Below are 26,533 nucleotides of genomic sequence, written 5' to 3'. Positions count from 1 at the left end.
GGAGGTTATAAAGTGCTGGCGGAGTGGGGTGATGGCATCTCCAGCTCTGGCCACGGTAACATCTTGATCTTGAGTGCTCTGTTGCGACTACTGGCCTGTGAGTTGTACTCGTTTCTGAATTTGTATTCAATTTCAATATGAATTTGTATTCAGAAACCATGGGTTTACAACAATTGGCATATTCAAAGATTACCAAACACATTTCAAACGCTCAAATTATAACTTAAGAATACACATCACACGCAAACATTTTGTGAAGTTTAATGGAACGTTAAACTCAAAAACAATACCCAGGCCACCCAGAAACCTAAATCAATCGTTCTCACACGTCATGAAAGTGAGAACACCCACCTGAGCCCTGGTCTTAGTGTTTGACGAGACTGCGCACAACTCATTCAGCACACGAGACGCGTTTCAACAGACACCTGGATAATATACTGGAGGCGGACAGAGCACGCATGGCGATTTTGCACAACTGCTGGATGAGGGCCTCCCCACTTATGTGCAAGATGTGAATTATATTTAACTTCACAACGACGCTGGTCAGTGCGAGTTGGTGAATGTCGGCTACTGCACTGCCCCCGAGTGTCCGCATTGGCGCTTTACAGATGTGTCAGTGTGCACGTGGTGGTCGCCCATCCAAGCGCTTCACAAGGGCTAAAAACCTGTTTATTCCTTAGCTTCCGAGGAGCGATGGGTATCAAGCGCGCAATGGGGAGGGGGGGGTGTTTGGTCATAGGCAGCGCGTGAATAAATGTGGATGCAAGATCCCCCAAGCAAGTTTGTTCTCAAGCAGTAAAACTCGCATCGTGCTATTTCATAAATATGTCAAGCAAGTTTGAACATATACGTTAAATACTTTTGTTCAACACTTGTGTATAGGAGGAAAGGAACACACGTGCCACCATATCTGTAATGTGAATAAACATTTTCTCGGCTTGCATTTTGCATTCATTAAACTTTCTAGAAAACAACTAAAATACCACGCCCTAATTGAGACCGATAACATTGTGTACAATAACGTTCAACTACTTAACTCTCCGTTGTCACGACACCTGCTGTACAGGCTTGGACAAAGCAACCCGATTAGCTTTCATTAAAACCCAATGCTTCCGTCAGTCACACAGCGTGGCCTTAACATTAAAAAACTATATATAACAGGCAACGTTTCAGACAATGGTCCTTCTTCAAAGCACACATTTACATTTATGTATGATGATTAAGGCCCATTGCCCGAAAAGCCACCGATTATATTTATACATGGTTTCCTTTTAATGCCACTCACAGTGCGAGTGGCAATCGTGTTGAGTTGTTGTTGTCTGCGATTGAGCACCTCCACCAGCGGCATCACCACCAAACATTATTGGCGAGCTTTCATGGCACTAAGCCATCTCCTCTCACGAAATGTTGACGATCAGACCATATTGCATAGCTTCAGACTTTATAAAGGCAAACGCAGAGAAGCAATCAGCACCATGTGTTGAGACCGTGGGTTGAAATGTGTAAATGTGAAGCATCTATTCCTCTCCCCAAGATCCAGTTAATTGACCCGGGTAAAGTGCAAATGTTCAGAATCTAATAGTAGCCTTCATGTGCATGAGAATGGCCATTTAGTAATTATAGTGTGTCATAGGTGAGTGCATGTCTCACACATCCAAGTCGGGAGTTACCTTGGTAGTCCTATCACTCTAAGGTCAATTAATTAGTACCGTCTTGCAGAAAGTAAACAGTGATTGCCCCACAGATAAAACCACTGATGCTATAATAACGTGGAGCTGCCCACCATAGGAATACGGGTTGTTAAGTTGATGATCAAATTTTGCAGCAATTGATTACGGAATTGATCATCGGTTCGAGAGTCGTGGAATCAACGATCAGATCCCAGTTCAACGAAATCGAGGATCACAGTGATTGGAGCGAGCGGCCGTCCAAACGGCACGGCCCGTTCCAGTGTGGTCACGCGACCGCCCGTTACGTACAAAGTTAAACGTATAGAACGTACAGCCGCTAGTCAGTCCACTGCTGGATGAAGGCCTCACCCACGCCCTGTTGGTCATGAGGCTTGTTTGACCATACTTCACCGCGCTGGTCAGTGTGGGTTGTCGCTGGTTAGTAAACCGATATTTTTATTGGATTTTAACTTCCCCCCACCATGCGATTATCGATAACCCTGAGCCTCGTTTGTTAAGATGGGGATGTGGACCACGGTGGAACTGGGCTGTAATCGTAGAGCAGGCGGCCAAAGTGGACAGGGAAATGTTTGCACGCTACAACTATGATATTTAATATTATTAAGTAATTGATTTTCATGCCTGACAACAGACTGAGCCTGACATTCGCTGTGGATAAAAGCTTCTCTTCGATGCGTAAAGCAAACACAACTCTTGCTGAAATAAAGTTTGGAAATGTACAGGATACAAGAATGTAACCCTAGAATGTAATGCATTGTGATATAAATGAAATGAATAGCATTTTGTTTTAGCTTTTCTTTTTACGCTGAGAAAGCACGGCGCCTTCTCCGTGAACTCCGAAACTGCCATTGGCGCCATCTGCCGTGAGAGTTCAGCATCGAGTCGCAGGGTATCGGTGAGCCGATCACACAGGTGACTGAAAGTGCCGCTTGCCGTCCAGGTACAGCATGGATTCTGAAATGTAAAAAATAGGGAAGAGTGGGCGTTACACCACCAACATCGAAACACCGCGACAGTAGTGCCCTGTGAATGAACCGGCAACATTGTAGTCCCTTGGCACACACAGCAGGAAGGGGAGTAGAGTCAAGGATGGGGAAAAGACCAGGAAAGGGAAAAAAGAGAAGGGAATAAATGGGGGATAAGAGGAATAGGATGGGAAAGGAATGGAGAAACGGGGGGACAGGGTCAGGAGAGATGAGGAGAGGTAGGAGGAAGAGGCTACATGAGGGCCTCGACGCTGCTGCTCCACGAAGAGGAGCGGTGTTTGTTCTCACAGTGGGCGGAGAGAGGGGAGTTGTTCAGAGTGGGGGTGGCCAAACACAAGTCACGTGGTCTATGGGAGGCTTGAGCTAATTTAGACAGAGAGATGTAAATGAAACCATCAGGGACAAGTTGCATTTAATATGCTAATTATATTAGCCTGAATTACAAAGAAATGGAAATGGCCTACGCTTTGGCAGTTGGTGATGTGACACGTTGGGTACTTTAGCACACATTCATCTGATGGTTTGACTTCGTCACTCACTCTCAACCTCAATATTTACCGCAACATAAAAGTGTGTCTCCTTCAGCCTCAGCGACAGTCATTTGGTTTAATGTTGTTGTGGATGTTAACTGACACAATAACTCGACAACTTCTATCACCATGACTGTCTTAGATGGCTTTGTATGTATGTTGAACTTCTTTCACACCGTACTCAAAATCCTGCAAATGTGGGATTTATGTGAGGGTGTATGTGGAAATTATCGAACAGCTACTTATTTAATGACGTGCATGCACATATTTTTACAAGGCAGCCACACAAACCGGCACAAGCTGCTTCTCCAAATAAAATTGTGGTTGTTGAAAGGATTGCTTGTGCTGAAACAGCAGTGGTGGCTACGCACATGGCCTGCATTCCAGCGTCGTGGAGGCAGCGATGGCTGGTGGATTACACACAGATGGTTGTCAAACTTTCCTCCTGTGGGCATCGAGGAGCCATACCCTGGCTCGCCAGGAGAAGGCGGTACAGCAAAATGCAGATGATCATCTGTCCCTTTTGTAGGGCACAGGGTTACCCTCCTTTCACAAGTGGGGTTTTCTCTAGGTGCTCCGGATTTCTACCCACATACATAAACACTCAATAATCGGTGGAAAGCATCTTACTGTAGAGAGGAATGCAGAGCTTTGGCAATTGTTCGTAGCACCGACTCATTGCCTGGCCCGCTGCCTTCCAGCTCGTCTGCGGCTCCTCAGTGATTGTGAGAAGCAATTTGCACGAACGATGACAACGCTACACGTAAATAATAATCTCTATTTTATAAAGCGCCTTTCATATTGAAGTATCCCGAAGCACTGAACGTAAAAATAAAATTACACTCACAAGTTTAGAAACAATCTAAGTGAAATAGAAAGCTGCAAATAAGAATAATAAAAGCAAACAAGCAAAAAACACACACGAGCTTGGCTCTTTCAGTGTTTGCTATTGCCAGGTACCCTTGTCTACGTGGCGGCACTTGGCCACGAGCCGGACGCTTTCCCGGCGACCCCTCACCTCCGTACGACTTTGGAGCCACCTTCGGAACGGCGGAGTCGGCCATGAAGGTGAAGTGGAAGACGTTGGTGGTGTAGTGCTCCTTGAGCTGCGGCACGTGCACCTCGCTCTGCACTCGCACCTGGATGCTATTGCCCTCTGTGTAGCACACCTACAGAGACAAAGATCCCCCATATAGCCTTAATGGACTGTTGGGGTAAGTGCTGTTAGCGAGTAGCACCTATGAAGGGCGGCATGGCACACGAGGAGGTGGGTGGCCAGCACCACGCCCGGCCGCCTTTGTCTCCCCAGTGGCAATTGTACACACTGCACCAGGTACTCATTTGAGGTTGAGTCGACCTAGGGGAGGCCCAGGACCGATGAAGATAATCGGCACTGGTGTTGGCCTGAGTGGGAATCGAACTCAGGTCGCTGGGTTCGTAGTGCAGTGCGCCAACCGCTACACTAACGCTCCCTACCCCTATAGTAAACCCACAGAGACACACAGAGATACATAACTCATATATACATAGAGACCCGTGAAGATACATACAAGACAAGCCACAGCAGTGCAAGTGTGGCCATGCAACCCAAACTACGGACCACATAGCAACCCCACTGTGGTCTGCGCTCCTTCAACGGAGGAGGAACAGCAAAACGACACCGACTCTGCTGAAGCCCTCTCGTCGTTAATTCTAGATTAGAAGTTTTCGTGACTGCAAGGGTCCATACTCTTTGGTTTTTTCGGTAAAGTCACGTAGGTAAAAAATTAAATAAAAAATTAATTAAATCACGACATTTCGGAGGCAACACAAGCTTCCGTCTTCAGGTGGCACCGTCACAGCAAAATTACTGTATCATTGATACAGTAAAAATAAATTAAACGTCGTGATTTAATTTATTTTTATTTATTTTTTACCTACGTGACTTTACCGAAAAAAACCAAGAGTATGGACGCTCTCGTCGTGTGCAGCAGACCTCGACATTGGCATTCAGTTCCTGAACGCATTGCCGCCACCATCACCTTATCTTCTTGTGTATTTATAGAGCGCCCTCGCCCAAGGCACTTTACATTGTTTAAAGGCACGTGACAAAACAGAACTGTTTAGACGGCAGGGGCATGCAACGTTTGAGGAATGAGTGACCGCGACAGAGGGGTAATGCGCGGTGGCGGCGGTGAGCAAGGGTTAGGGAAGGACGGGACGGAGTGGAGGGGCGCGGGGAGGGAAGAAGAAGAGAATGGACAGTGGAGAAGAGATGATGCACAAGGATATAGTAGGTAATGTATGTGTGTATGTTGAATTTCATTCGCACCGTACATAGCCAACCATGCGAATCGGAGGTGCGGGGGAAGAAGAAGAAAGTAATAACCAAAATCAGCTCTAAAGAAATGAGTTTTCAATCTAGATTTAAAAGTGCACAGCTCCAGTGGCTTCGTAACTGGTTCAGTTGTGGCAAGCTCCTTGTGTGTAATGAGTGCGACGAAGAGTATGGATTCCTGCAGTCACGAAAGCTTCAAATCAAGATTATCGTGTATCCGTTCGTTATGCGCAAGGATGGAGAGTAGAACGGCGGGTACCTGAGAGTTGAGATAGAGTAGGGCACCGATTTCAACGGGCTTCTGGAAGAGGATGTCATCCACGGCCACCACGTAGACACGCTCTCCGCTGCGGGGCAACAGCGCAACGACAGAGGGAGCAACGTTGGCATCGAATCTGTCGGGGTCACACCCCTGCCGTGCCACGATTAAACGAGTAAACATTTGTTTTATTTTACCAGCTAAAGGCCCACTGAGCTGTACAGCTCTTTTTCAGAAGCGACTTGGGCTAATACATCTAAGTGGCTTTTCATCGTGTGGAAATGTATAGCAGCCAAATATTCGAAACGCACGTCGATATAAATGTGGAGTGGAAATCCTGAGGACGAGGAGAAAAATCCACGCGACTACTGGGAGAGAGAACATGCAAACTCGAAATATACAGCAGGCGCCAGGGTGGGGCTCGAACCCACGACCACCTCCTAGCCACCACGTCATCATCAAACAAGCGGGCAATGCGTTTCCTCCACGCGTCATCATCGCTTTCTTCTGGGTTGCCATGTGGGTATGAAGTCATGTTTTCTTTTATTTATTATTATAGCCTTCCACCACCCAATGACACAGCCAATCAAATCAAGTTGGGCAAATGTGCCGGATGGTTTGGTTTCTCACCAGACCAGAGGAGGAGGAGAAACACTTAAAAGCCTGAGCGAAGTATTGGACAAATTTTCTGTATGATGTTTCGCTGGAGATGACATCCAGCATCATCAGGTGTTCATGCCAGCTCAACTCTCATTTACTATTATAGTTAAGCAATTGACACGATACCTCCACGATCTAACCCAAGATAAAATAATACATCTTAATATGGGTTGCGAAGGCCAACGTATAACAATTGTCTCCTTCATTTATACCGTCTCTCCAGACAAAAATAAAAGTATCTTTTACACAACACACTGGCCGCACGGCCTTCTTGGATTGCATCATTTCAGCAACATTGGTTCAATACAATCAAACACTTCTGGAGCGGTTTCGACGTACAGTGTCTCATCAGCAGATTAAAGCTTTGCTCAAATCAATGCCAAACTGCCAGATGTTGATGAGCAAGGAGCCCCTCCTGACGACTTGGGGTCCCAGTTTGACGCAAATTGATCAAACACGTAACTCAAAATAACTGTCAGTGTTGTGGTGGTGAATATAAATAACAAAGGAGATAAGTGGATAAAACGTCTGCTTCTACGGGACGTCTGGCAAAAACATTAGCAAGCTGCAGCACGTACAAAATTCTCTGGCACGTGTCGTGACGGTGCTGCAAGATCCGACCGTGTCCGTCCAGTGCTCGCTGAGCTGCATTGGCTTCCGGTTGCCAAACGAATGCATTACAAGGTCGCACTCTTTACACACAGAGTGCTTGCCACAAATGAATCACAATTCCTCGCTGATCTCGTTAAGGAGCATAAACCATCACTTGAACCCCGGTCATCCTCACCGCGGCTTTTGGCTGGCCAAAGACGGTCACCGCATCGCGTGGTTTTAGATGCGCTTCTGCGGCCGTCTGGAACGCTCTTCCCTCCGATATTAGGAAGCCATTGGAGCTGTGCACTTTTAAATCCAGATTGAAAACGCATTTCTTTAGAACTGCTTTTTGTGTTTAGTTTGTTGTCCTTCCCCCACACCTCCTATTATCACGGTTGTCTACGTTAAGTGCGAAAGAGGTTCAACATACACACATATATATACATACACATACATATAGACGTGTCAGTCTCATTCCCGTCTCACGTCAGTTCCATCTGTCCCGTATCTCGTTTGTTCCGTGCCATGTGCATCGTTTGTCTCGTCCACATCGCCTTGCGTGTGTACCGTCACAACCACGGGTTCCGAACAAATAAGTCGTCTTATTGGTCGCGCGACACGGCACAGTAACGCGCTCTCAAGCTCGTCGACGAGTCCCAATGAGGTAACCGTTTCAATGAAAATGTCATGACGTTAGGAGTTGAGTATCTGACACTTGCCAGAACACATAAGCATTGGCCCACGCCAACTCGAACGCCTTCCTCATGAGGAATCCGCCGAAGATCTTGTTGTGGATGTTCCGTTCCTGTTGGCGAGATGGCATGGGGGGGCGGGGGGGGGGGGAGCCATCAGCCGCTCGCACATGCAAGGGGGCTTTCGTTGTTGCTGAAGCTGTCGGCAAAGCGCGCACTCATTCGCTCGCTCACCTGTGGATGACAGATCTGCAATCCCTTGAGCTTGGCGTTCTCCATCCACATGCTATTGTCAGGCAGGCAGCGCCCTTGAAAGCTCACCGTACTGGGGGAAGAGACAGCATTTTTGGCACGTCATTGCGGTTGGAATTTCACTCAAGGGCCTTGTCCACACAGACGGTGGTGGCTCGTCGTTGGGGCTCGCGGGTCCGGGAGCTACATGTGAAGTAAAAAAGACACCCGTAGCGAAACTTACCTGGTCGTTACGTAGATTATAAACCGCATAAACCCGCTCCCAATCCCCTCCCTCATCACTCTCCCCCATTCCCGCCACCCGTGGGTTTGTGCTCCGCCAAAATATTTACCCGTCGGTCACCGCTGCATCTTGGGATAAATGTAAATAATCCCAAGATTGCGATGGCCCTGAGGGCAAAGCCAGTGATGCCACCACCACCACCGCTCACTGCCGCCACCACCACCACCACCAACCCTCACTGCTACCACCACCATGACCATCCCTCGCTGTTACCACCACCACCACCACCCCTCGCTGCTACCACCACCACCCCTCGCTGCCACCACCAAATATCACCTGAATAGACAATGATCCCCCATATAGCCTCACCAGACTGTTGGGGCAAGTGCTGTTAACGAGCAACTATGAAGGCCGGTACAGCACACGAGGGGGTGGGTGGCCAACACGGCGCCCGACCGCCTTTGTTTCCCTGGTGGGTGATGTTGACACATTGCACCAGGTATTCATTTGAGGCTGAGTCACCTACTGCCCTCCACCATCGTGCAGCTACCCCACTGCAGAATCGCAGCGACCCCCGAGATGTGCTCTGAAGGGATGCCCCCAGCTGTTGCTGCCAAATGTTTGTTTGCACTTGGGAATTTCAGACACTTAGTGATATTTGATACTCTGTTGAGGGTGTGTACGCGTGTGTATGTATACGGGGGTCGTAGTGCAACGGTGAGCACACTACGCTATGCACCTGGCCAGCCAAGTTCGATTCTCGCTCACGGCCAACACCAGTGATGATTCCTGGGCTTACCCTAGGTCGACTCAGCCTCAAATGAGAATCTGGTACGGTGTTTAAACATCGGCACTGGGGAGACAAAGGCGGCCGGACATGGTGCTGGCCACCCACCCCCTCGTGCGCTGTGCCGGCCTTCATAGTTAACATCTCGCCACCGTGGGGTCCACGGTGGCGAGATGTTAACTACCTCGCCTGGTATGCAGGAGGTCGTGGGTTCTTTTCCGATCCTGACACCTGTATATTTTGACCTTTCATGTTCTCCCCGTGGCCGTGTGGATTTTTCTCCAGGTCTGCCGGTTTTTCCCTCCGCATTTAGTGTTTATAGTATTTGGCTGCAATAAATTTCCATGTGATGAATCACTTCGTTGAACTATCATTTGTGAGAGCCAGGTCATTTCTGAAAAATAGCTATACAGCTCATTGGGCCTTACCGGGTAAAGTAGAAATAGTTAAGTCTCATAGTTCTTTGCGAACAGCACTTTCCCCGACAGCGTGTTCAAGGCTACATGGGAGGCACGTCGGGTGGCGGCGGGGGGATCTTTGTGTTTGTGTGTACGTACGTATGTCCAGTATATGTGTACGTTTAACTTCTTTTGCACCGTACGTAGCCAACCACGCTAATCGGAGGTGCGGGATGTGTGCGCGTACCGGGTGTCGAGCGTGCCCAGGAATATCTTATGGATGATCTCTCGCTCCTCGGTCGTCGGCGCCATCTTCAGCAGCGACGCGTTGCTGGTGTTCACGCGACGCAGCTTGTTTACTGAAGAGAGTCACGGAGCGGCCAACAACCACACAAGCGTCACAGCGGCGGAGGGTTGTAGTAACAAAGAAATTACTTCGTCACCGACTACCACCACCGCATGATTCACCCAACCTGTGTGTATTTAGGCTGAACTTGTTTCGCACCATACGTAGCCAACCGCACTAATCGGAGGTGCGGGACCTAAAGCCAAAGATCCTCTGTATTGCCTTAGCAGACTGTTGGGGCAAGTGCTGTTAGCGAGCACCTATGAAGCCCGGCACGGCACACGAGGGGCTGGGTGGCCAGCCCCACGCCCAGCCGCCTCTCCCCAGTGGCGATGTTGACACACCGCACCAGTTACTCATTTGAGGCTGAGTCGAGCTAGGGGAGGCCAGGACCGGTTCAGATAATCGTCACCAGTGTTGGCCTTGAGCGGGAATAGAATTCGGGTCTCTGGGTTCGTAGCGCAGCTCGCTCACTACTGGGGACACGGCCACTGTCAACACCGCACTGGAGAGTGCGGTTGGTTCACTCACTACTGGGGGACCGCCCCCCCCCACCCCGTGACACTCACTCTCCCCCCGTGACACTCACTCTCCCCCTGCTGGAACTGCGCCATCTCCTCGGGCCCCTCGGGCTTGAGTGGGTGCACGAACGCTCGTCTGGAACGTCACAAGGCGGAGAAGCGACGCGTCACACAAACGCCCACAAAATCACACACACAAACACACACAAACTCCGCACCGCGTGTCGGCATTTACCGAGGATTTGTGCTTATGCATTCATTCGACAATATCTCATACAGAAACAGGCAGAAGAAATCAGTATACTAATTGCTGTACTGCATTCTGGAAATATTTTATCATGTGTGCATTGATCCACCAACCCTGACTGCGGCCTCCACAGCTCTGGACCGCAGACTACCACGTGCGTAACCACCACCGCTGCCCGGCAGTGGACTTTGACGGTAAAAGAGCGGGGGGGGGGAAAAGATACTCACTTTTTGGTCTCAGGGTTTCGTGCGACCAATACGAACGTAGCGTCGAGGACGGGACTCCAACCCTCGTCGTGGACCTGGGGGAGACGACGAGAGCGCAAGCACGGCAACTCGGCGCTGCACGGATGGACACACGTGCAGCGGTGCACAGGATCGCCAAAGTATACCCACATGCTAAGATAATAACACCGGTAATAATGTGTTATATTGATATGTGTTATATTGATCAAACACCAAATCGACACCATTTAGAAAGCATTAAGTCTGGATTATCCACACATAGTTGCGGTAAAACATGCAAACAAACATGCAAATCACGTGCCCTAATATATATCCTGACGCTAACCCCTAACTCTGAACCTAATATATACCAAAACTCTAACCCGCATTAAGATCTTAATAAGAACGTTAATATACACAGCATTCCCTCTTTATTCACCAACTTCCTATCCGTTATGTTGGCTATCCGCCAGAGGTGTGGACTCGAGTCATGTGACTTGGACTCGAGTCAGACTCGAGTCATGAATTTGATGACTTGCGACTCGACTTGGACTTGCATAACAATGACTTTGTCCCACCTATGAGATGTGGACTCGAGTCATGTGACTTGGACTCGAGTCAGACTCGAGTCATGAATTTGATGACTTGCGACTCGACTTGGACTTGCATAACAATGACTTTGTCCCACCTCTGCTATCCGCAAATCGCATCTGGAACTCTACACGACTACTGCACAGAGAGAGAGAAAGACGAGATAAAGTGATGAGAGAGAATGTGATGTGAGAAAGTAATGAGATAAAGAGATGAGAGAGCTTCTCAGACAGTAATTCATAAAACAAATTGATTTTCGTTGGCCAATATCACTATCAGCGAAATTTGCTATTTACGAGCATTTCCAGATTGTAAATTACTCACACCGACTCGTTATAACAATGCACCTGCTTACACTTCATTCACCTATTCTTGCACCAGTTGTAGGCACTCCGATAACTATCTATACGGTCACATATGTTTAACTTCTCCCCACTCTTATCTACCTTCCACCTCACTTATTCTGGACTCGGTAGCTCTGCTCTCAGCGACTCCGCACAAAGCGTCTTCGCATACAGCATCTTCACACACAGCAACCCTACATCTCCACCGCTGCCCTCACCTACGCTCCCTCAGACCCGCTCACCCATCTGTCCCGGGCGGAGATATCAGCCAACACCCGCCCAGCGACGGCGTGACGGTTGAGGTCCCGTTGACGGCTGGAGCGGCAGCGGCGAGATGTCTTCACTCTTCGACCCCGGCAACAACAACTCCCCCTCCGCTCACGCACACACCCGCTTATATCCCTCTGCTAATTATCCAAGACCTCTCGTGCGTCTCTTTAAGCTCTCGCCAGGCCGGCGCCTGTTGGCCCATCAATCAACCCTCATCTCCCGTCTCCCTGGCAACACCTCTGGTCTCAACGTGCACAACCTGTCGACCCCGTTTGCACCTGCTTCGCCCCTTAACAACTGGCGGTTTGTCCGTGCAAACCTCACGTTGCACACGCGCACCTGTTTTCCCTCAGTTGCCCTCGGTTAACTGTGCACACCGCGTATTTCACTCCTCTACACACGTATACACAGAATGTGCGCTCGCACACTGGCGAGTCCATGGCTCAACCCTGTGAATAATGCAAACTCTGCCTTCATGCCTGACTCACGATGAGCTCTCATGGAGAATGCAGTGTATTCAATCCACCGGGTTGAATATGCAGCGAATCGCAATTGTGTATATGCAGAGTGCACATCGTAGCACAACTGGTAAGGGTTTTATTTTACTATGCAATCTATTGCAGTGTACATCAAATGAGATGTCATTGAATCATTGCTGATGCTATTGTGGGCATCCGACCCCGGCTTGTTACGAAGATTACCTGCATCATCTGCATCTTGACCTCCATGGAAGACGCGCCAGCCCAGGACACGTGGCCACAGAACTTGATGTCGCTGTCCGGTCGGATCACTCGAGTCATCGGGTCTGTCCCACGAGACGGACGCAACGCCACGTCAACCCCAAATCAATCGACACACGCACAGAACGGCACGGCGACAGGCACAACGCCCAGAGACATCGACGCAGAGCCCTGGCGCCTGCCTGCAGCCAACGAACACCTTGACTGCAGCACGCTGTACGTGTCGTACAGTAATCCCCACACTCGTGTCTGTGTATGAAAAAATAAGAATAGGCTTTACCCCTTCTGGCAATAAAACAGGAGGTGTGAAGGTTTTCAAACACCAAATAGATACATATTGCAAGGTATCAAAAGTCTACATTAATGAAGAGGGAGAGAGACTGAAAGGGAGAGAGACTGAGAGGGAGACTGAGCAGGGGAGAGACTGAGAGAGATAGAATGAGAGAGATGACAATACAGGACCTGGGTTCATGAACCTGCCCGAGTGGCACTTCTGAGTAAGGCCGTAGCCATGGAGTCAACATTGGGGGGGACCAAATCTTCCAGGGGGTCTGGGGGTCCCCCCCCCAGAAAAAATATAAATTTGAAAACGAATTTCCTGCCTAAAATATAAAAAAATTCACTAACACATAGGATTGACTTGTATTGATTTTTTTACAATAATGTCTAATAGTGTATTGTATTACATTGCTGTTTTTTCTTTTTTACATTTTCTTGTTTGAGATTAGGGATTTATAAAGTACAACCATAACCACAATCATATGAACAGAAATGTATTTTAAAGCAATATATTGCGGGGGGGGGCATTTTGAGCATATTTGAATATTGGGGGGGGGGATGTCCCCCCCCCAATAAATATGATAATTACAGCCTTGCTTCTGAGTGTTGTACTACATCATGACTGGGTTTTCTCTGGGTACTCGGTGTTCTCCTCCCACATTCAAAACCACCGACTGAAAAGGACAAATCTACACGCCAATGCAGAACCCTCCCCGTAAATCATCCCGAAGCTGTACGGCCTAGAGACAATAAAATTCACTGTCGTTATGACTTTCTTTTATATTTTGAATATCACGTTCGCAACGTACTCAGGTGTATCTTGTCCACCATGGCAGTGACGATGGAGAGAGGCGACGTAATGGACTTGGGGTTCTTGTTGTGCGTGTAGCTGATGAGCACTGCAACAGAGGTCACGACGGCTGTTACAGCACCCGGAGTAACCACATCGAACGTCACCTGCTGGACATCACCGAATGGACGTAACCCAGCAAACGACCCAAAAACGTTACGTGACGTTCAATGGGTTAGGAAACATTAAAGGGGTCAAACCCATAAACCTTAGACCAGTTTTATACCCCTGAACTCAGAACGGCAATAACCAATAACCTCCCCCATCCCCCCTCCCCCCTCAACGCTGCTATGAGGAGCCCGGAGTGGGGGACCGCGGCTTGAAACCGCCGATGTCCCTGGAACTACTGCCCGGAACGGCAGAATGTTCCCCTGTACCCGTCTAGATTGAAAACTAATTTATTTAGAACTCCGTGGTTAGCAACGTACGCTGCGAAATAAGATCAACATACAGACATACAGACAGACATCAATGTATGATGTGAGGATGTCGAATACATTTTGTAAATATATATATATATACAAAAAAAAGTGGCAAACCCATCCAACATCAGCCCGAGGAACACAGCTGAGAGCATCGCTACGTGGAGACGCTGAGTAGACCGCACGCGCGCACACACACACACATAAGCAGGATAAGCCCATAACATGAACAAGACAGAAGACAAGAAAGAAGACATATGGATGTGAACCATCTGCTTATTTACTGTTATTTATATTCTCTACAATGACCCTGATTATCGCGACGTGTTGTGTATTATATGGTTTTGTGTCGAACTAAGATCCATGTCTATGAGCGAATACTATGATCCAATAGACAGTATTATGATCGAATGGCCAAGAATATGATCTATTAGCTAGTATCACGATCCAATAGCCAACACTCAAGGTGCTTAACATAGTTTAAAAAACAGTGACAGAATAGAATGTTTTACATGGCAGGGGCGTGCAAGGGTTGAGAAATGAATAACAGCGATAGAGGGGTACTTAGGGATCACGCAAGGGTAGGGCAGGGATGTGACGCAGTGGAGGGGGGCGAGGGGAGGGAATCTGGCAGCAGGAGGGAAGCTGTGGGTACGGCGTGGTGGCACCAACGGCGTTGGGCACTACATGTTTATAACTAAATTGTCATTACCTGAAAATGTGTCCAAATCTTCAAGAATCCTTCCAAACCTGTATTGCAGTAGAATAACAAAAAAAAACAACGTTGGTTACATTAATGTTCACCAAATATTTGAAGTCAGAGAATTCAGCTGCGGTGGCGAGATGTTAACTCGCCCGCCTGGTTTGCAGGAGGTTGTGAGTTCCATCCCGACCCTGATACCTGTATATATGGAGTTTGCGTGTTCTCCCTGTCCTATCGTGGATTTGTATCTCCGGTTCTTCCGGTTTTTCCCTCCACATTCAGAAACATGCATCTAGAGTGTTTGGCTGCAAATAAATGTCCACATAAGCCAATTCGTGTAGCTAGGTCGCTTCTGAAAAATATATTTTCTAGCTCAGTGGCCTTACCTGGTAAAATAAAAAGAGTTAAGAAAAAGTTTATAGTTTCCCAGGTGAAGCCAACGGAGCTATAAGCTCTTTTTCAGAGGCGACCTGGCCATACGTAATAGTTCGTCGCAGTGGCTAATATCATTACGTGGGAATTTACAGCAGTAGCCAAATAATATAAACGAGTGTCGATTATAGGCAAACTCGGAGGACCTGGAGAACAATCCACGCAACCACCATGATGGAGAGAGAACACACAGCCTCCAAATATACAACAGGCATCGTCAGGGTCCAAAATCGAACCTGCGACCTGCCGTGTACCAGGCGAGGTAGTTAACATCTTGCCATCATGGCATCACATCTTCCCTGTGGTATGGGGCTCGGTGCCACGGAGAAGGACCATTGCCCGTAACGTCACCTGTTATAGGTTTAATATTTTTAGGCCACAGTGTTATTGACGAATGTGTCAACACTTTCGTGAATCGCGGTGTAGGAGAGCCTATCTCACTGCCAGCCCTCAGATTGCGGAGGGACAGAAACTGGAATGAACCTCACCGACCTGCGCTGACCGGCGTGGTGAAGTAGGTCAAAAAAAATTACCCGCCCCCACCCCCCCGGGGACCCACACCACGGCGTGGGGAAGAGCCCTGGCCCAGCAGCTGATCGGCAAGGGGAGGCCTCGTAGATGCACCGTGCGTACCGGACTCCCTTGTGGAAGTTGAGGTACTTCTCGCGGAGGCGCATCTCGCTGCCCAGGGGCAGCAGCACCTCCTGGTAGCTATCCTTCATGCTGCGGGGCTCCAGCTCGTCCTGGCTGGCGGGCAGCAGCTCGCTCTGGGCCTTGCGCTCCATCGCCGCCTTGCCGTGGTCACTGCAAGTCACCCGCACAGCCCAGCAGGAGCGGTTCATTTTATATGTTTAACGAATGCTTTAACGCGTGACTGTCGCACGGTTAGAGCACCAGATACACAAGAAAAGAAATAGTATGTTTGTCGATGTTACATTGTAAGTGGACGTCAGCCCACGTAGCCACAGAGCTACATTACAGCCTCCTCCAGCACGTGCAGGGCAACAACCAGCCCGCCCAGCACGCCCCGATGGACTTCACCGCCAGAAACAATGTGGACTAGGGTCTCCTGCTCCCCGCATTCACACAGTGGGCTGTCACATCGTAGTAGGATGCCCCATCGATATTTGGAAGCAGCATACACCCTGCCCTGGCAACACCGGATGCGATGCAACTGAACCTCCCCCCCCTCCCTATTCCAGTGGCCTGTAGTGCCACTGGAATTAATACAAAGCACCTGGGCAAAATGTTCAGCTAGGGCCATACACGGTCATGTCCGAGAGTCTCGCCAATCTGATCCTGACTGTGCGAGTCTCTGGGTCTATGCGCGAGTGTCTGGTGGTGCTCCCCTGTAATCCAGCACTGTGCCGGTCCTCTATATACAGTAAAACCTTGGATTGCGAGTAACTTGGTCTGCGAGTGTTTTGCAAGACAAGCAAATTTTTAAAATAAATATTAATTTGATAAACGAGCGAGGTCTTGCAGTACGAGTAGTACGTATATACGCTTTGTCTACCGAGCGTCACGTGATCACAACTGATATACGAGTGCTTTGATCTACGAGTGCTTTGGATTACAAACACGTTTCCGGAATGAATTATGCTCACCATCCAAGGTTTTACTGTATAAAGTAGTTTTTGGCCAATTTGGTAATGGCTCTGAGTTGTCCTCTCTCTGTGACCCAGGCCGAGCGAATGCGGTGCGGCGGCGAGGGGGGGGCGGCGCACGGTTACAAGGGTTTGGTGGATCGTGGTAAAAACGACGTGAAAATCCTTTCCTGTGGGCGTCGAGGAGCCATTTCCTGCCTCGTCAGGCAAAGGTGGGTAGAGCAACGTGCCCAATAATATGATCCGTCCCTTCTGTAGGGGATACAGTATTGCCCACTCTTGAAGTGGCCCAGTTTCTTCTCACATGTATAAACTCATCTGTTGGATCGAAACATCGTAATGCAGAGAGGGCCGCAGAGATTAGGCAATTGCTGGTAGTGTCGGCTCATCGCCTGGCTGCTGCCTTGCAGCTGTGGTTCCTCAGCGATTGTGAGATTTTCAATTTGCACGGGCCACAACGCTGTATATAAAACAAAATATTATTATTTCTTTATATTTGTGGAGAGAGGAATGAAATAACAAGAAGAGATGTCACAACGCCGCAGTACCACGAAGCGTATCCGTCTGGCAAGGAATTACTCTTTGGTTCTTTCGGTAAAGTCACGTAGAAAGAGAAAATAATAAATTAAATAATAGCATACGACGTTTCGATTGCAACACAAGCAATCATCATCAGGTACAAATGAAAGAGAAAGCAAAACCTAGTAAACTTAGAAATATAATGCAATACAACACACCCTACCTGGTTGATTATGTTCTTCCAAAGATTGCTAAATTTAAGAGAGAGATTAAACACAGAACAGGAGGCACATAGACAGACACGTAATCAAATGTATGGAATGAAAAAAAGTAATGTAGTGTACAATACTATACACGTATCCTCGAAGAAGTAGTGTATACTACAGGAAGAAAAATTGTGCGACTGAACCTTGCTGGCTATTCAGTGTAGGCTGGAAATGGCGTGTGCCCTAGCACCTGCGATGGGCCGCTTGCGAGACAAGATGGCGCGTGGAGACAAGATGGCACGTGCGTTCATACACAGCAGCATCGTCATGAGCAGTACAGTTACAATGTGTGCAGAAATCTCACAGGCAACCGCGAATGGTCGAGCCACTGGGGTGCGATCGTTGAACTGTACCTCGATAAATTAGGCGCGAGAGCTAAACCCGTGAGAGGGAAGGGTTTGCTGTATTACAATGATGATTATTACTCCTGCGGTAATAATCAGGGTGGCCGTTGGATTGGAACCGTGACCGTCCGCTACAAGCAGCTAACGGCCGGGCCACATAGTCATGCTGAAACTACGAAGTGGCAGCCAAAGAGCGGAACGCGCACGAGAGAACGTCCAATGCAGAGATGGGGCAATGAGATTAACGGGTGTCCAGAAGCCACGTGGACTGTTGGCAGGTGAGTCTGTGAGGGATGACGAAGGCTTGGGGCGGCCTTCATCCAGCAGTGGATAGATCATAGCTGCTGAGAATGACGATGATGATCTTACCTCCACAAGTCGGACACACCGATGATTTCTTGCAGCTTTTTCCGTACTGTGAAAAAAATTTGGCAAACACTTATCAAACTATCGCAAACGATACATTCTTAAAATAATCTAAAATGATGATTTTGTTAATTTTGCCACTTCGTTTTTACGACTGTAAACGGACAGTAATGTCAACTTGTAACGGTGCGCCGCCACCGCCGCTGCATTCGCTCCTGGGTCACAGAGAGAGGACAAAGAACCACAAGCAAGCTGCCATGCGGCGAGCCATTACCAAATTGGCCAAAAACTACTTCATATATAGAGGACCGGCAAAGCTTGGGCAATAGTTTTTTAGCGCCAGCTCATCGCGTGGCTGCTGCTGGTGCTGCCTTGCCGCTCGTCTGTGGTTTGTCATCTTCTCTCCACGCAAGCGAGGAGTGAACACTGTGGGGTAGTGGAGCGGCGTTACAAGTCGGCGTTGTTATTATTGTTGTTGTTACAAGTTGACATTATTATTATAATCGCTGCCTGAAGAGTGTGACTGGTCGTGTAATGGACACGCGGCAACGGCTTCTATCTGCCAGTGGAGGCACGCGTTACGCTCACCACAATTGGGGTTATTTCCAAACACCGCCTCGAATGGTTCCACTTACTAATTTTCTCTGCCACGCTGATCAAATTTGTACGTGATGAACCACACGTTGGCAATCGTACACACTCTCTTACGATTGGGAAGCCAATGCCATTTGAACGAGGGCCATTTAAGGCAACTTGTAAGTGATCAGGACAAATCCGAAGATTGACCATGGACTCTATGTGCTAAGAGCGCCGTGGGCAGCAAAGCCGGAGCGTTAGTTGGAACACACATAACTTTAATTAGCAGCCCGACGGCTGAGAAAAACAGTGACTGTGTTCCCATGGGTCACCATATTTTTAGAAGTTTAAAACAACACGTGACATTGTGTATGGGGCATCCCACCATCCTAGCTGGTAGCTAAAATATCACACGTGGCTCTGATACGACCTTTGTCAGCAAGCCTTCATCACACAGTTCACCGCACGTAGTCCAGTTGAACTCCACGACACTTCATGATGAAAGTTGGCTTTGTTAGGGGATAAATGAACGTATTGGCGGTACACCGGTACGCGGCTCGGATGACATACAATCTTTACTTCTGTCCCTCAGGGACTGTACGTTTAAACAAACTGGAACACAGCAGGTCAAGATTACAAACAGACATATTACATACCTTCAGTCATTAGCATGCCAGTACCTGCACAAACGGGGTGAGGAGAGAATGAGTATTTCAATGCAATGTCAGCACAGAGGTAAACGTTTCATTTATCTTACTTCCCCAACGTGGACACTAAAAACCTAAACGGTGAATGTTTAAATGGTCGCGTATTATGCTTTATATTCTACTAGCTTTACTATCCGGCTTTGCCTGGGACTTGGATTTTTGTCTTTGATTAATACACGGCCTACGCGAAGGGTGGGGGGGGATGCGTGACGTCAGCAGGCACACTGCGTGACGCTGCCGCATGCGGGTGACATCACAGATGTGACGTCACCGCTCACTTGCCGTGCAAAATATATCCATTATTGCGCCCCCCCAAAATACAAAAGTCTATTTTTATACTTTTTGCATTGTGTACAGTCTGAAACCTACCCACATGCCAAATTTCAAGTTTGTTGCATATCGGGAAGTATGCTAAACATTTTGAACAGACACTCATTCACAAATTTCCCTTATATATAGATGACAATCAAGTGTGTTTCATCTGTATGGAGTGACTGAAGCACACCTTTGGCAGCCATGCTATTAATGTAATAAATGTATTAATAATGTTGTATATCAACAACATAATGCTAATATCCACACTTCCAATCAGCACGGTTGGCTACGTACGGAGCAAAGAAAGTTCAACATACATACAACTTGTTAATGTGCCACACTCGCGTGCCATTGAAAACGTGAAGGTGTTAGTTTAAAAGTCACGCCCCCTGGTTGTATTCATTTGCCTGTTAAACCAAAGTCACTGAGCTGAGAGAGAATCCCTCCATCCTTGACTCCACTCCCCTACCCGTGGTGTGTGCCACGGGTGCAACGTTGCTCACTCTTTCCAATATTCTTCAGCGCTATGCTCTCTTGATGGACATCCAAAACGTGCAGAGCAGAGGTCGCAAACGGGTTTTGATTCCTTACCCGTACCCGGACGAACCAGGGTCGCAAACGGGTACCCGTACCCGTACCCTACCCGATACCCGGCTACCCGTACCCGGCCGGGTATCGGGTAGGGTACAAGTACCCAATTGCGACCTCTGGGATGAAGCCATGTTGCAGGCGCAGGTGGGTTGATTCTAGGAACTTGAATTGTGAGAAGAGACAAGACGTTGGGAAATGAGTGACAAACGGTTACTCACCAGTGACTCACGGCCTACCAATACCCGTACCCGGCCGCACCAGGGTCGCAAACGGGTACCCGTACCCGGCCGGGTACAGGTAGCCGGGTATCGGGTAGGGTACGGGTATCGGGTACCCGGTTGCGACCTCTGGTGCAGAGTGCCTCTCAATTCCGTGGTCTGTGCAAGACGCATAAAACTGTCTCTTTACTTGTAATTTGATCTATTTGTATTTACTACTTACTTACCCTCGTGAAATGCGTTGCGCACGGTTGCACATTATTTTGCGCGTGGTTGCAGTCGGTGTTAGCCGCTGAGGTCATGACAGGTTTCCTCTCTCGTTGCTGTTGCTGCATGCCCCCTGTACCGTTCCCGATCTGCAGTAATGTGCACTGATGCCGACTTTATTGAGGGCGATATTGGCACGTAAAATCAAGATTGAATGAATGATGGACTTGTTTGCCAGATTGTTTACACTTTGTGTATCACCGCCAACACGGTCTCCCGCCGTCTATCCTGGCAGAGCATGCTCTCGGGTTGTACGTGTGGCTTTTACCTGCCACTTCAGCTGTCTCAGAGGCAGACAAGTTTAATTGGACAAGGACGTCAACAGAGATTTCCTTGCTCAGGGTTTGGTGAATCCTTCAGTTTATTTTTATCACCGAGTGAATAAAAAAAATATTTGTTGCTAAAAACTATTTTTTATTTTACCAGATAAGGGCCTACTGAGCTATTCAGCTATTTTTCACAAGCGTCCTTGGGCTATCACAAATCATAGCCCAAGGAAGTGGCTTATCACTTGGACATTTATAGCAGCCAAATACTCTTAAAGCATGTCGATTCTAAATATGGAAGAGAACAACCAGAGGAACCTGGAGAAAAATCCACGTGACAACAGGAAAAACATTCAAACTCCGAATGCAGAGGCGTCAGGGCCGGGATCGAACCCATGACCTCCTGTATATTAGGCGAGGTAGTTAACATCTCCTAGCCACCGTGGTGAGATGTTTATGATTTCTTTGGTTAAAAAGCAACACATGAAAGACGTGGAAAATTACTAAATGTCTTCATCTCTCTGTAAGAGAACACGATGTCAATTTAAAAAACATAAATTCTATAATTTGCAAATCAATTACTTAAACCAACCTATAATTATGTTGATCATGCTGTTAATGAATTGGAATCCCACGTGATCAATTTCTCCCCCCGTAGAGGGACTCTATCATTCCAACTTGTAGCGCTGCGGCGGTGCCGCACGGCGCTTGCTCTGGGAGAGAGAACGAGTGAGAGGCTTCAACCAGGAGCCAGAGACAAGCAGCGGCAGGCAGTGGCCACGTGCTAAACCGGCACTACCAACAATTGGCCAAGCTCTGCGATCCTCTATACATATTAACCCTTTGCCATTCCAATAACATATGTGTATGTCGTAAGTTTATTTTCCGATTCTGTTCTGATGATATACACGCCATTGGAAACTGGAAGAAACACTAGAATAAAATAACTTTATCGGTACCGAGGCTCCCACAAGGCCATGCAGGGGGGCGTGTGGCACAGTTTGTCGCCGGCTATTGTAGAGTGAGGTCGTGTCGCTATCGGTTCTCTGCGGTGAGTTATGTCTTTAATAACGGCGCTACGCCTCTAAATAAAATGAACGCTAAACTGCTTACGCGTTCAGAGATTCAGCGGTGAACTGGACACCCATCAAAACTCACGCTATCCCGTACAGATGGAACAGGTGGAATTCACATTTAGCCGCCCCGCCCTCTCCTGGCAAGCCAGAGTATGGATCCTCCTGGACGCCCGTGGGAAAGGAGTTTCACAAAGTTTGTGTGGAGCGATCCACCAACCCTCGCTGCCACCTCCACAGCACTGAATTACACCATGCCGACAACGGAAGCCATTCTGACAGCAGTGCTGTGAGCAAGAAATTGTGGGGCTGACCCTGTACCTCAAACCAACTTTTATGAAAGTCAAATGACCAGACCTTACAGTCCCATCACCATCGGGGTCATCACATCACTTAGCAAAACTCTCACAAGATTAGCAGGGTTGGCTACGCATGGTGTGAAAGAACCAAAATTAATACTACACTATATACTACTACACACTACACACACTATACACAACAATACACACTACACTACTTTCCACTAAATTGAAAACGAATTTCTTACGAACCACTTTTTGTGTTTAGTTTGTTGCCCATCTCCCCCAGCACCTCTGATTAACACGGTTGGCTGCGTACGGTGTGAAAGAAGTTCAACGTTCATTCATACATCACTGGTTTATTTTAGGTTCGATCACCGTGCAAATAAATCGAATGCTTCCCCCCGTACTGACCTGCCGCCTGGCTGCTTGAACACTCCCTGCGGGCGGCCGTGGGGAGTTGCGTCTGCAGGTACCATCCCAGCCTGCAGGACGAGACACAAAGCCTCCATGTGGACACGCTCGCTTGTCAGGGAGCGCCCGCTAAGGTCAGCAGGGCACGCGAGCATGCGTGGTGCGTGCCAACGTCATCAATGACGCAGCACACACTACTCGGCTTCTCGCTTTCAGCTTGAATCCAGAATCAGAATCGTTATTTGGACTGGAGGAATCCGATGAGCTATAAAGCTCTTTACAAAAACACGATAGGAATACAATGTGTAGGAAAGGTAAACACATTACTTTTAAAATATACAAATACAACTAAACTACGTTTAATCTTACCAGGTAAAGGCCACTGAACTAATAATTTATTTTTCGCAGTATGAAGAATGGCCATTGCCCGAACCGTCGACTGCTTTATCCGTTTCCTTTTCAGGTGACGCACACGCAGCATTGTTGACGAACATGCTGAGTTGTTGTTGTCTTCCTCGTAGCTTTGTTTGCCCCGTTAACCTGAATGTGGCAGCGTATCCACCGCTGGGTGTATGTATGTTGAACTTTAAAAGCCTCTCCGAGCCGTCACATCCCCCGCGGTCCTGCGATGCAAGGTGATCCACCTTGGGGCCTGCACACAACCCGGTCTCATGGCTCCATCTCCGCGCTGAATGTGCTCTCGGATGCGTCCACCCCTTCGGCTGCCGCTCTGTCATTAGACCCGACCACCGGCCATCGTCATACGGCCATCACCACGCTTCTGCGGCCGTCTGGAACGCTCTTCCCTCCAATATCAGGAAGCCACTGGAGCTTTTGAGGCCGTCTGGAACGCTCTTCCTTCGATATTAGGAAGCCACTGGAGCTGTGCATATGCGATTAGTACTACTTGTGAAATGCGTAGGAGGTTTGGCGAGGGGTTTAAAGTCATCATGCCCATGCATATCTGCATTTCCCATAAATATGCTAAATTCCTCTTGATATGCAAATTATTTTGTCAAGACGCTCTTCGCCCCTCCATCCCAGCATAAATAGTCGCTCCAAGCCTGGGGCGTGCCATTCAGACTCTGCCTTCTCGACAGACCTGTTCTCCACCTGAAGACGGCTGCTTGCGTTGTGGCCGAAACGTCGTGAGAATTATTTTATTATGTTTTATTTTTATTTTATTATTTTCCTTCTACGTGACTTTACCGAAAGAACCAAGAAGATGAATCCCTGCAGTCACGAAAGCTTTAAATCGAAATTTAAGTAGAACGTGTTACTCTATGGTTCTTTCGGTAAAGTCACGTCTAAAGATAAAATAATAAATTAAATAATAACATACGACGTTTCGATTGCAACACAAGCAATCATCATCAGGTATAAATGAAATAGCAACAACAATTTTAACTAGAAAACTATAGACAGACATATAAGCAGACAGATATCACCAAGATACATAGAGAGAGAGAGAGTAACACAGGCACAGAGAGGGAGATTGTCTCTGTAGCGAGGCCTTAAATAGACAGAGGGGGCGGTGTCAGAGAGAGTTGGAGGGGTTAGAGAAAAAATTGACATGTCAATGAATACGAAGCACGCCTGGTAAAGTAAGCAAGCTTGAACATTCGGAGAGAGGGAGAAAGAACACACTAAATTAAATAACCTAGCAAAATATCGAAATGTTATGTAATACAACACAGAGAGTCGGTCAACACACAATTAACGCATAGCCTGGTCGATTACGTATTTCAAAGATTGCTAAGTTAGAATTTAAGTGTGAAAATTCCAAAGAAAGACAAAACATAAAACAAGAGGAACGGAGACACACAGACAGAGCAGAACATAAGAACGACAAAAAACGAGTGGAGACAGAAAAACACTAAATACACAGGCAGAGAGAGAAAACAAAAAATCCAGAGAGAGAGAGAAAAAGATAAACTTGGAACTTCCCCGTAGAAGTGGTTCAATCTTGAATTTGGAGCTTTCGTGACTGCAGGAATTACTCTATGGTTCTTTCGGTAAAGTCACGTCTAAAGATAAAATAATAAATTAAATAATAACATACGACGTTTCGATTGCAACACAAGCAATCATCATCAGGTATAAATGAAATAGCAACACAAATTTTAACCAGAAAACTATAGACAGACATATAAGCAGACAGATATCACCAAGATACATAGAGAGAGTAACACAGACACAGAGAGGGAGATTGTCTCTGTAGCGAGGCCTTAAATAGAACGTGTTGTTTATATTGATTTAAAGTTGCGCATTTTGACGTGACGTCACATTTCTCAAACCCCCCCCCCCCATCGTCACAAATATCTGACCCACCCCCCCAGGTGCGTGACGCCATTTATGGACGGCCCCTAAGGCCACCGCGTTGAGTTATCATTTGTGGTCAGGTCGATTATGAAAAAGAGCTCGAGAGCTCAGTGGGCCTTACCGGGTAAAATACAAAAAACATGTTTAGTTTCTAAAATAAAAATAATTGAGTTGAGTTTAGCTCCAAAAAAAAGGGGATGCACAAAACGAAACGGCACGAGTAGCGCGTTAAATACACGCAGTACAAACGAAGTACACACACAGTACACACACACAGTACATGCATAATACACACACAGTACACACACACAGTACATGCATAATACACACACAGCAGACACAGCGGCATGCAGACTTGATTGATAGGCGAGAGAAAGCTGGAGTCAGAAGCACGACTTCTGCTATTACAACCCAAAGCTCAACGACCAGAAATGACTTCCTGGCCTCTGTCCTCAACATGCCTGACAATATTTCAAGTGAACAGTCATTTATATAATTGATAAATACAGCTGTGACAATTGTTCTTCAACTAACCCTAGGTGAGCTGAAACGATCAATAATTAATTGGCGTTGCATCGCTTGTACACGCGACGATTTTATTTGTTTGGCCGTGTCGGGTGGTGGGTGCTCCAACGACTCACAGGTTTGGCCAGATTGTCACGTGGCCCGACCAAAAAACGTCTCAAAAACACATTCCTGCGGAGGAAGCTGGTAGGAACGTTGGGTTGCTCGGTCAATGGCCAGGGTCAACGGTGGCGTGGTGTATTCCGCAAATATGGCCGACTGTGAGGGCGGGCACAAGCCGGCGTGAGTAGGTTAAACGTTGAGTTTTATAAGGGCACCACGGGGTGACCAGCCCCTCCCCACCCAGCCCCACCCCTCCCACCCCCCAACCAGCCCCTCCCTCCCCACCCAGCCCTTCCCCACCCACCCCACCAGCCCCTCCCCACCCAGCCCCTCCCCACCCTTCCCACCCTTCCCACCCAGCCCCTCCCCTCCCCACGCAGCCCTCCCCACCCAGCCCC

General features: G+C 47.9%; 1 protein-coding gene across 1 annotated transcript in view; it reads right to left on the bottom strand.

Annotated features, from left to right (window-relative positions):
• Positions 1 to 247: 247 nt before the first annotated feature.
• ACOT9 (acyl-CoA thioesterase 9) overlaps positions 248 to 26,533 on the bottom strand; it is a 29,517-nt gene continuing 3,231 nt past the window's right edge. The window contains exons 2-16 of the mRNA XM_078614156.1: positions 23,187 to 23,257; positions 19,693 to 19,716; positions 18,464 to 18,509; positions 15,992 to 16,162; positions 14,936 to 14,973; positions 13,761 to 13,850; positions 12,634 to 12,737; positions 10,731 to 10,804; positions 10,325 to 10,392; positions 9,637 to 9,748; positions 7,964 to 8,054; positions 7,757 to 7,842; positions 5,784 to 5,871; positions 4,226 to 4,376; positions 248 to 2,645 (exon numbers count right to left, since the gene is read on the bottom strand). Coding sequence (XP_078470282.1) covers positions 2,596 to 2,645; positions 4,226 to 4,376; positions 5,784 to 5,871; positions 7,757 to 7,842; positions 7,964 to 8,054; positions 9,637 to 9,748; positions 10,325 to 10,392; positions 10,731 to 10,804; positions 12,634 to 12,737; positions 13,761 to 13,850; positions 14,936 to 14,973; positions 15,992 to 16,162; positions 18,464 to 18,509; positions 19,693 to 19,716; positions 23,187 to 23,257 — 1,264 coding nt within the window. The 3' untranslated portion in view covers positions 248 to 2,595. The remainder of the gene's footprint in view (positions 2,646 to 4,225; positions 4,377 to 5,783; positions 5,872 to 7,756; positions 7,843 to 7,963; positions 8,055 to 9,636; positions 9,749 to 10,324; positions 10,393 to 10,730; positions 10,805 to 12,633; positions 12,738 to 13,760; positions 13,851 to 14,935; positions 14,974 to 15,991; positions 16,163 to 18,463; positions 18,510 to 19,692; positions 19,717 to 23,186; positions 23,258 to 26,533) is intronic.

This window comes from Lampetra planeri, chromosome 43 (assembly GCF_965212315.1).
Source record: "Lampetra planeri chromosome 43, kcLamPlan1.2.h2, whole genome shotgun sequence".
NCBI lineage: Eukaryota > Metazoa > Chordata > Hyperoartia > Petromyzontiformes > Petromyzontidae > Lampetra > Lampetra planeri.
This window is presented reverse-complemented; position numbering and strand designations above follow the sequence as displayed.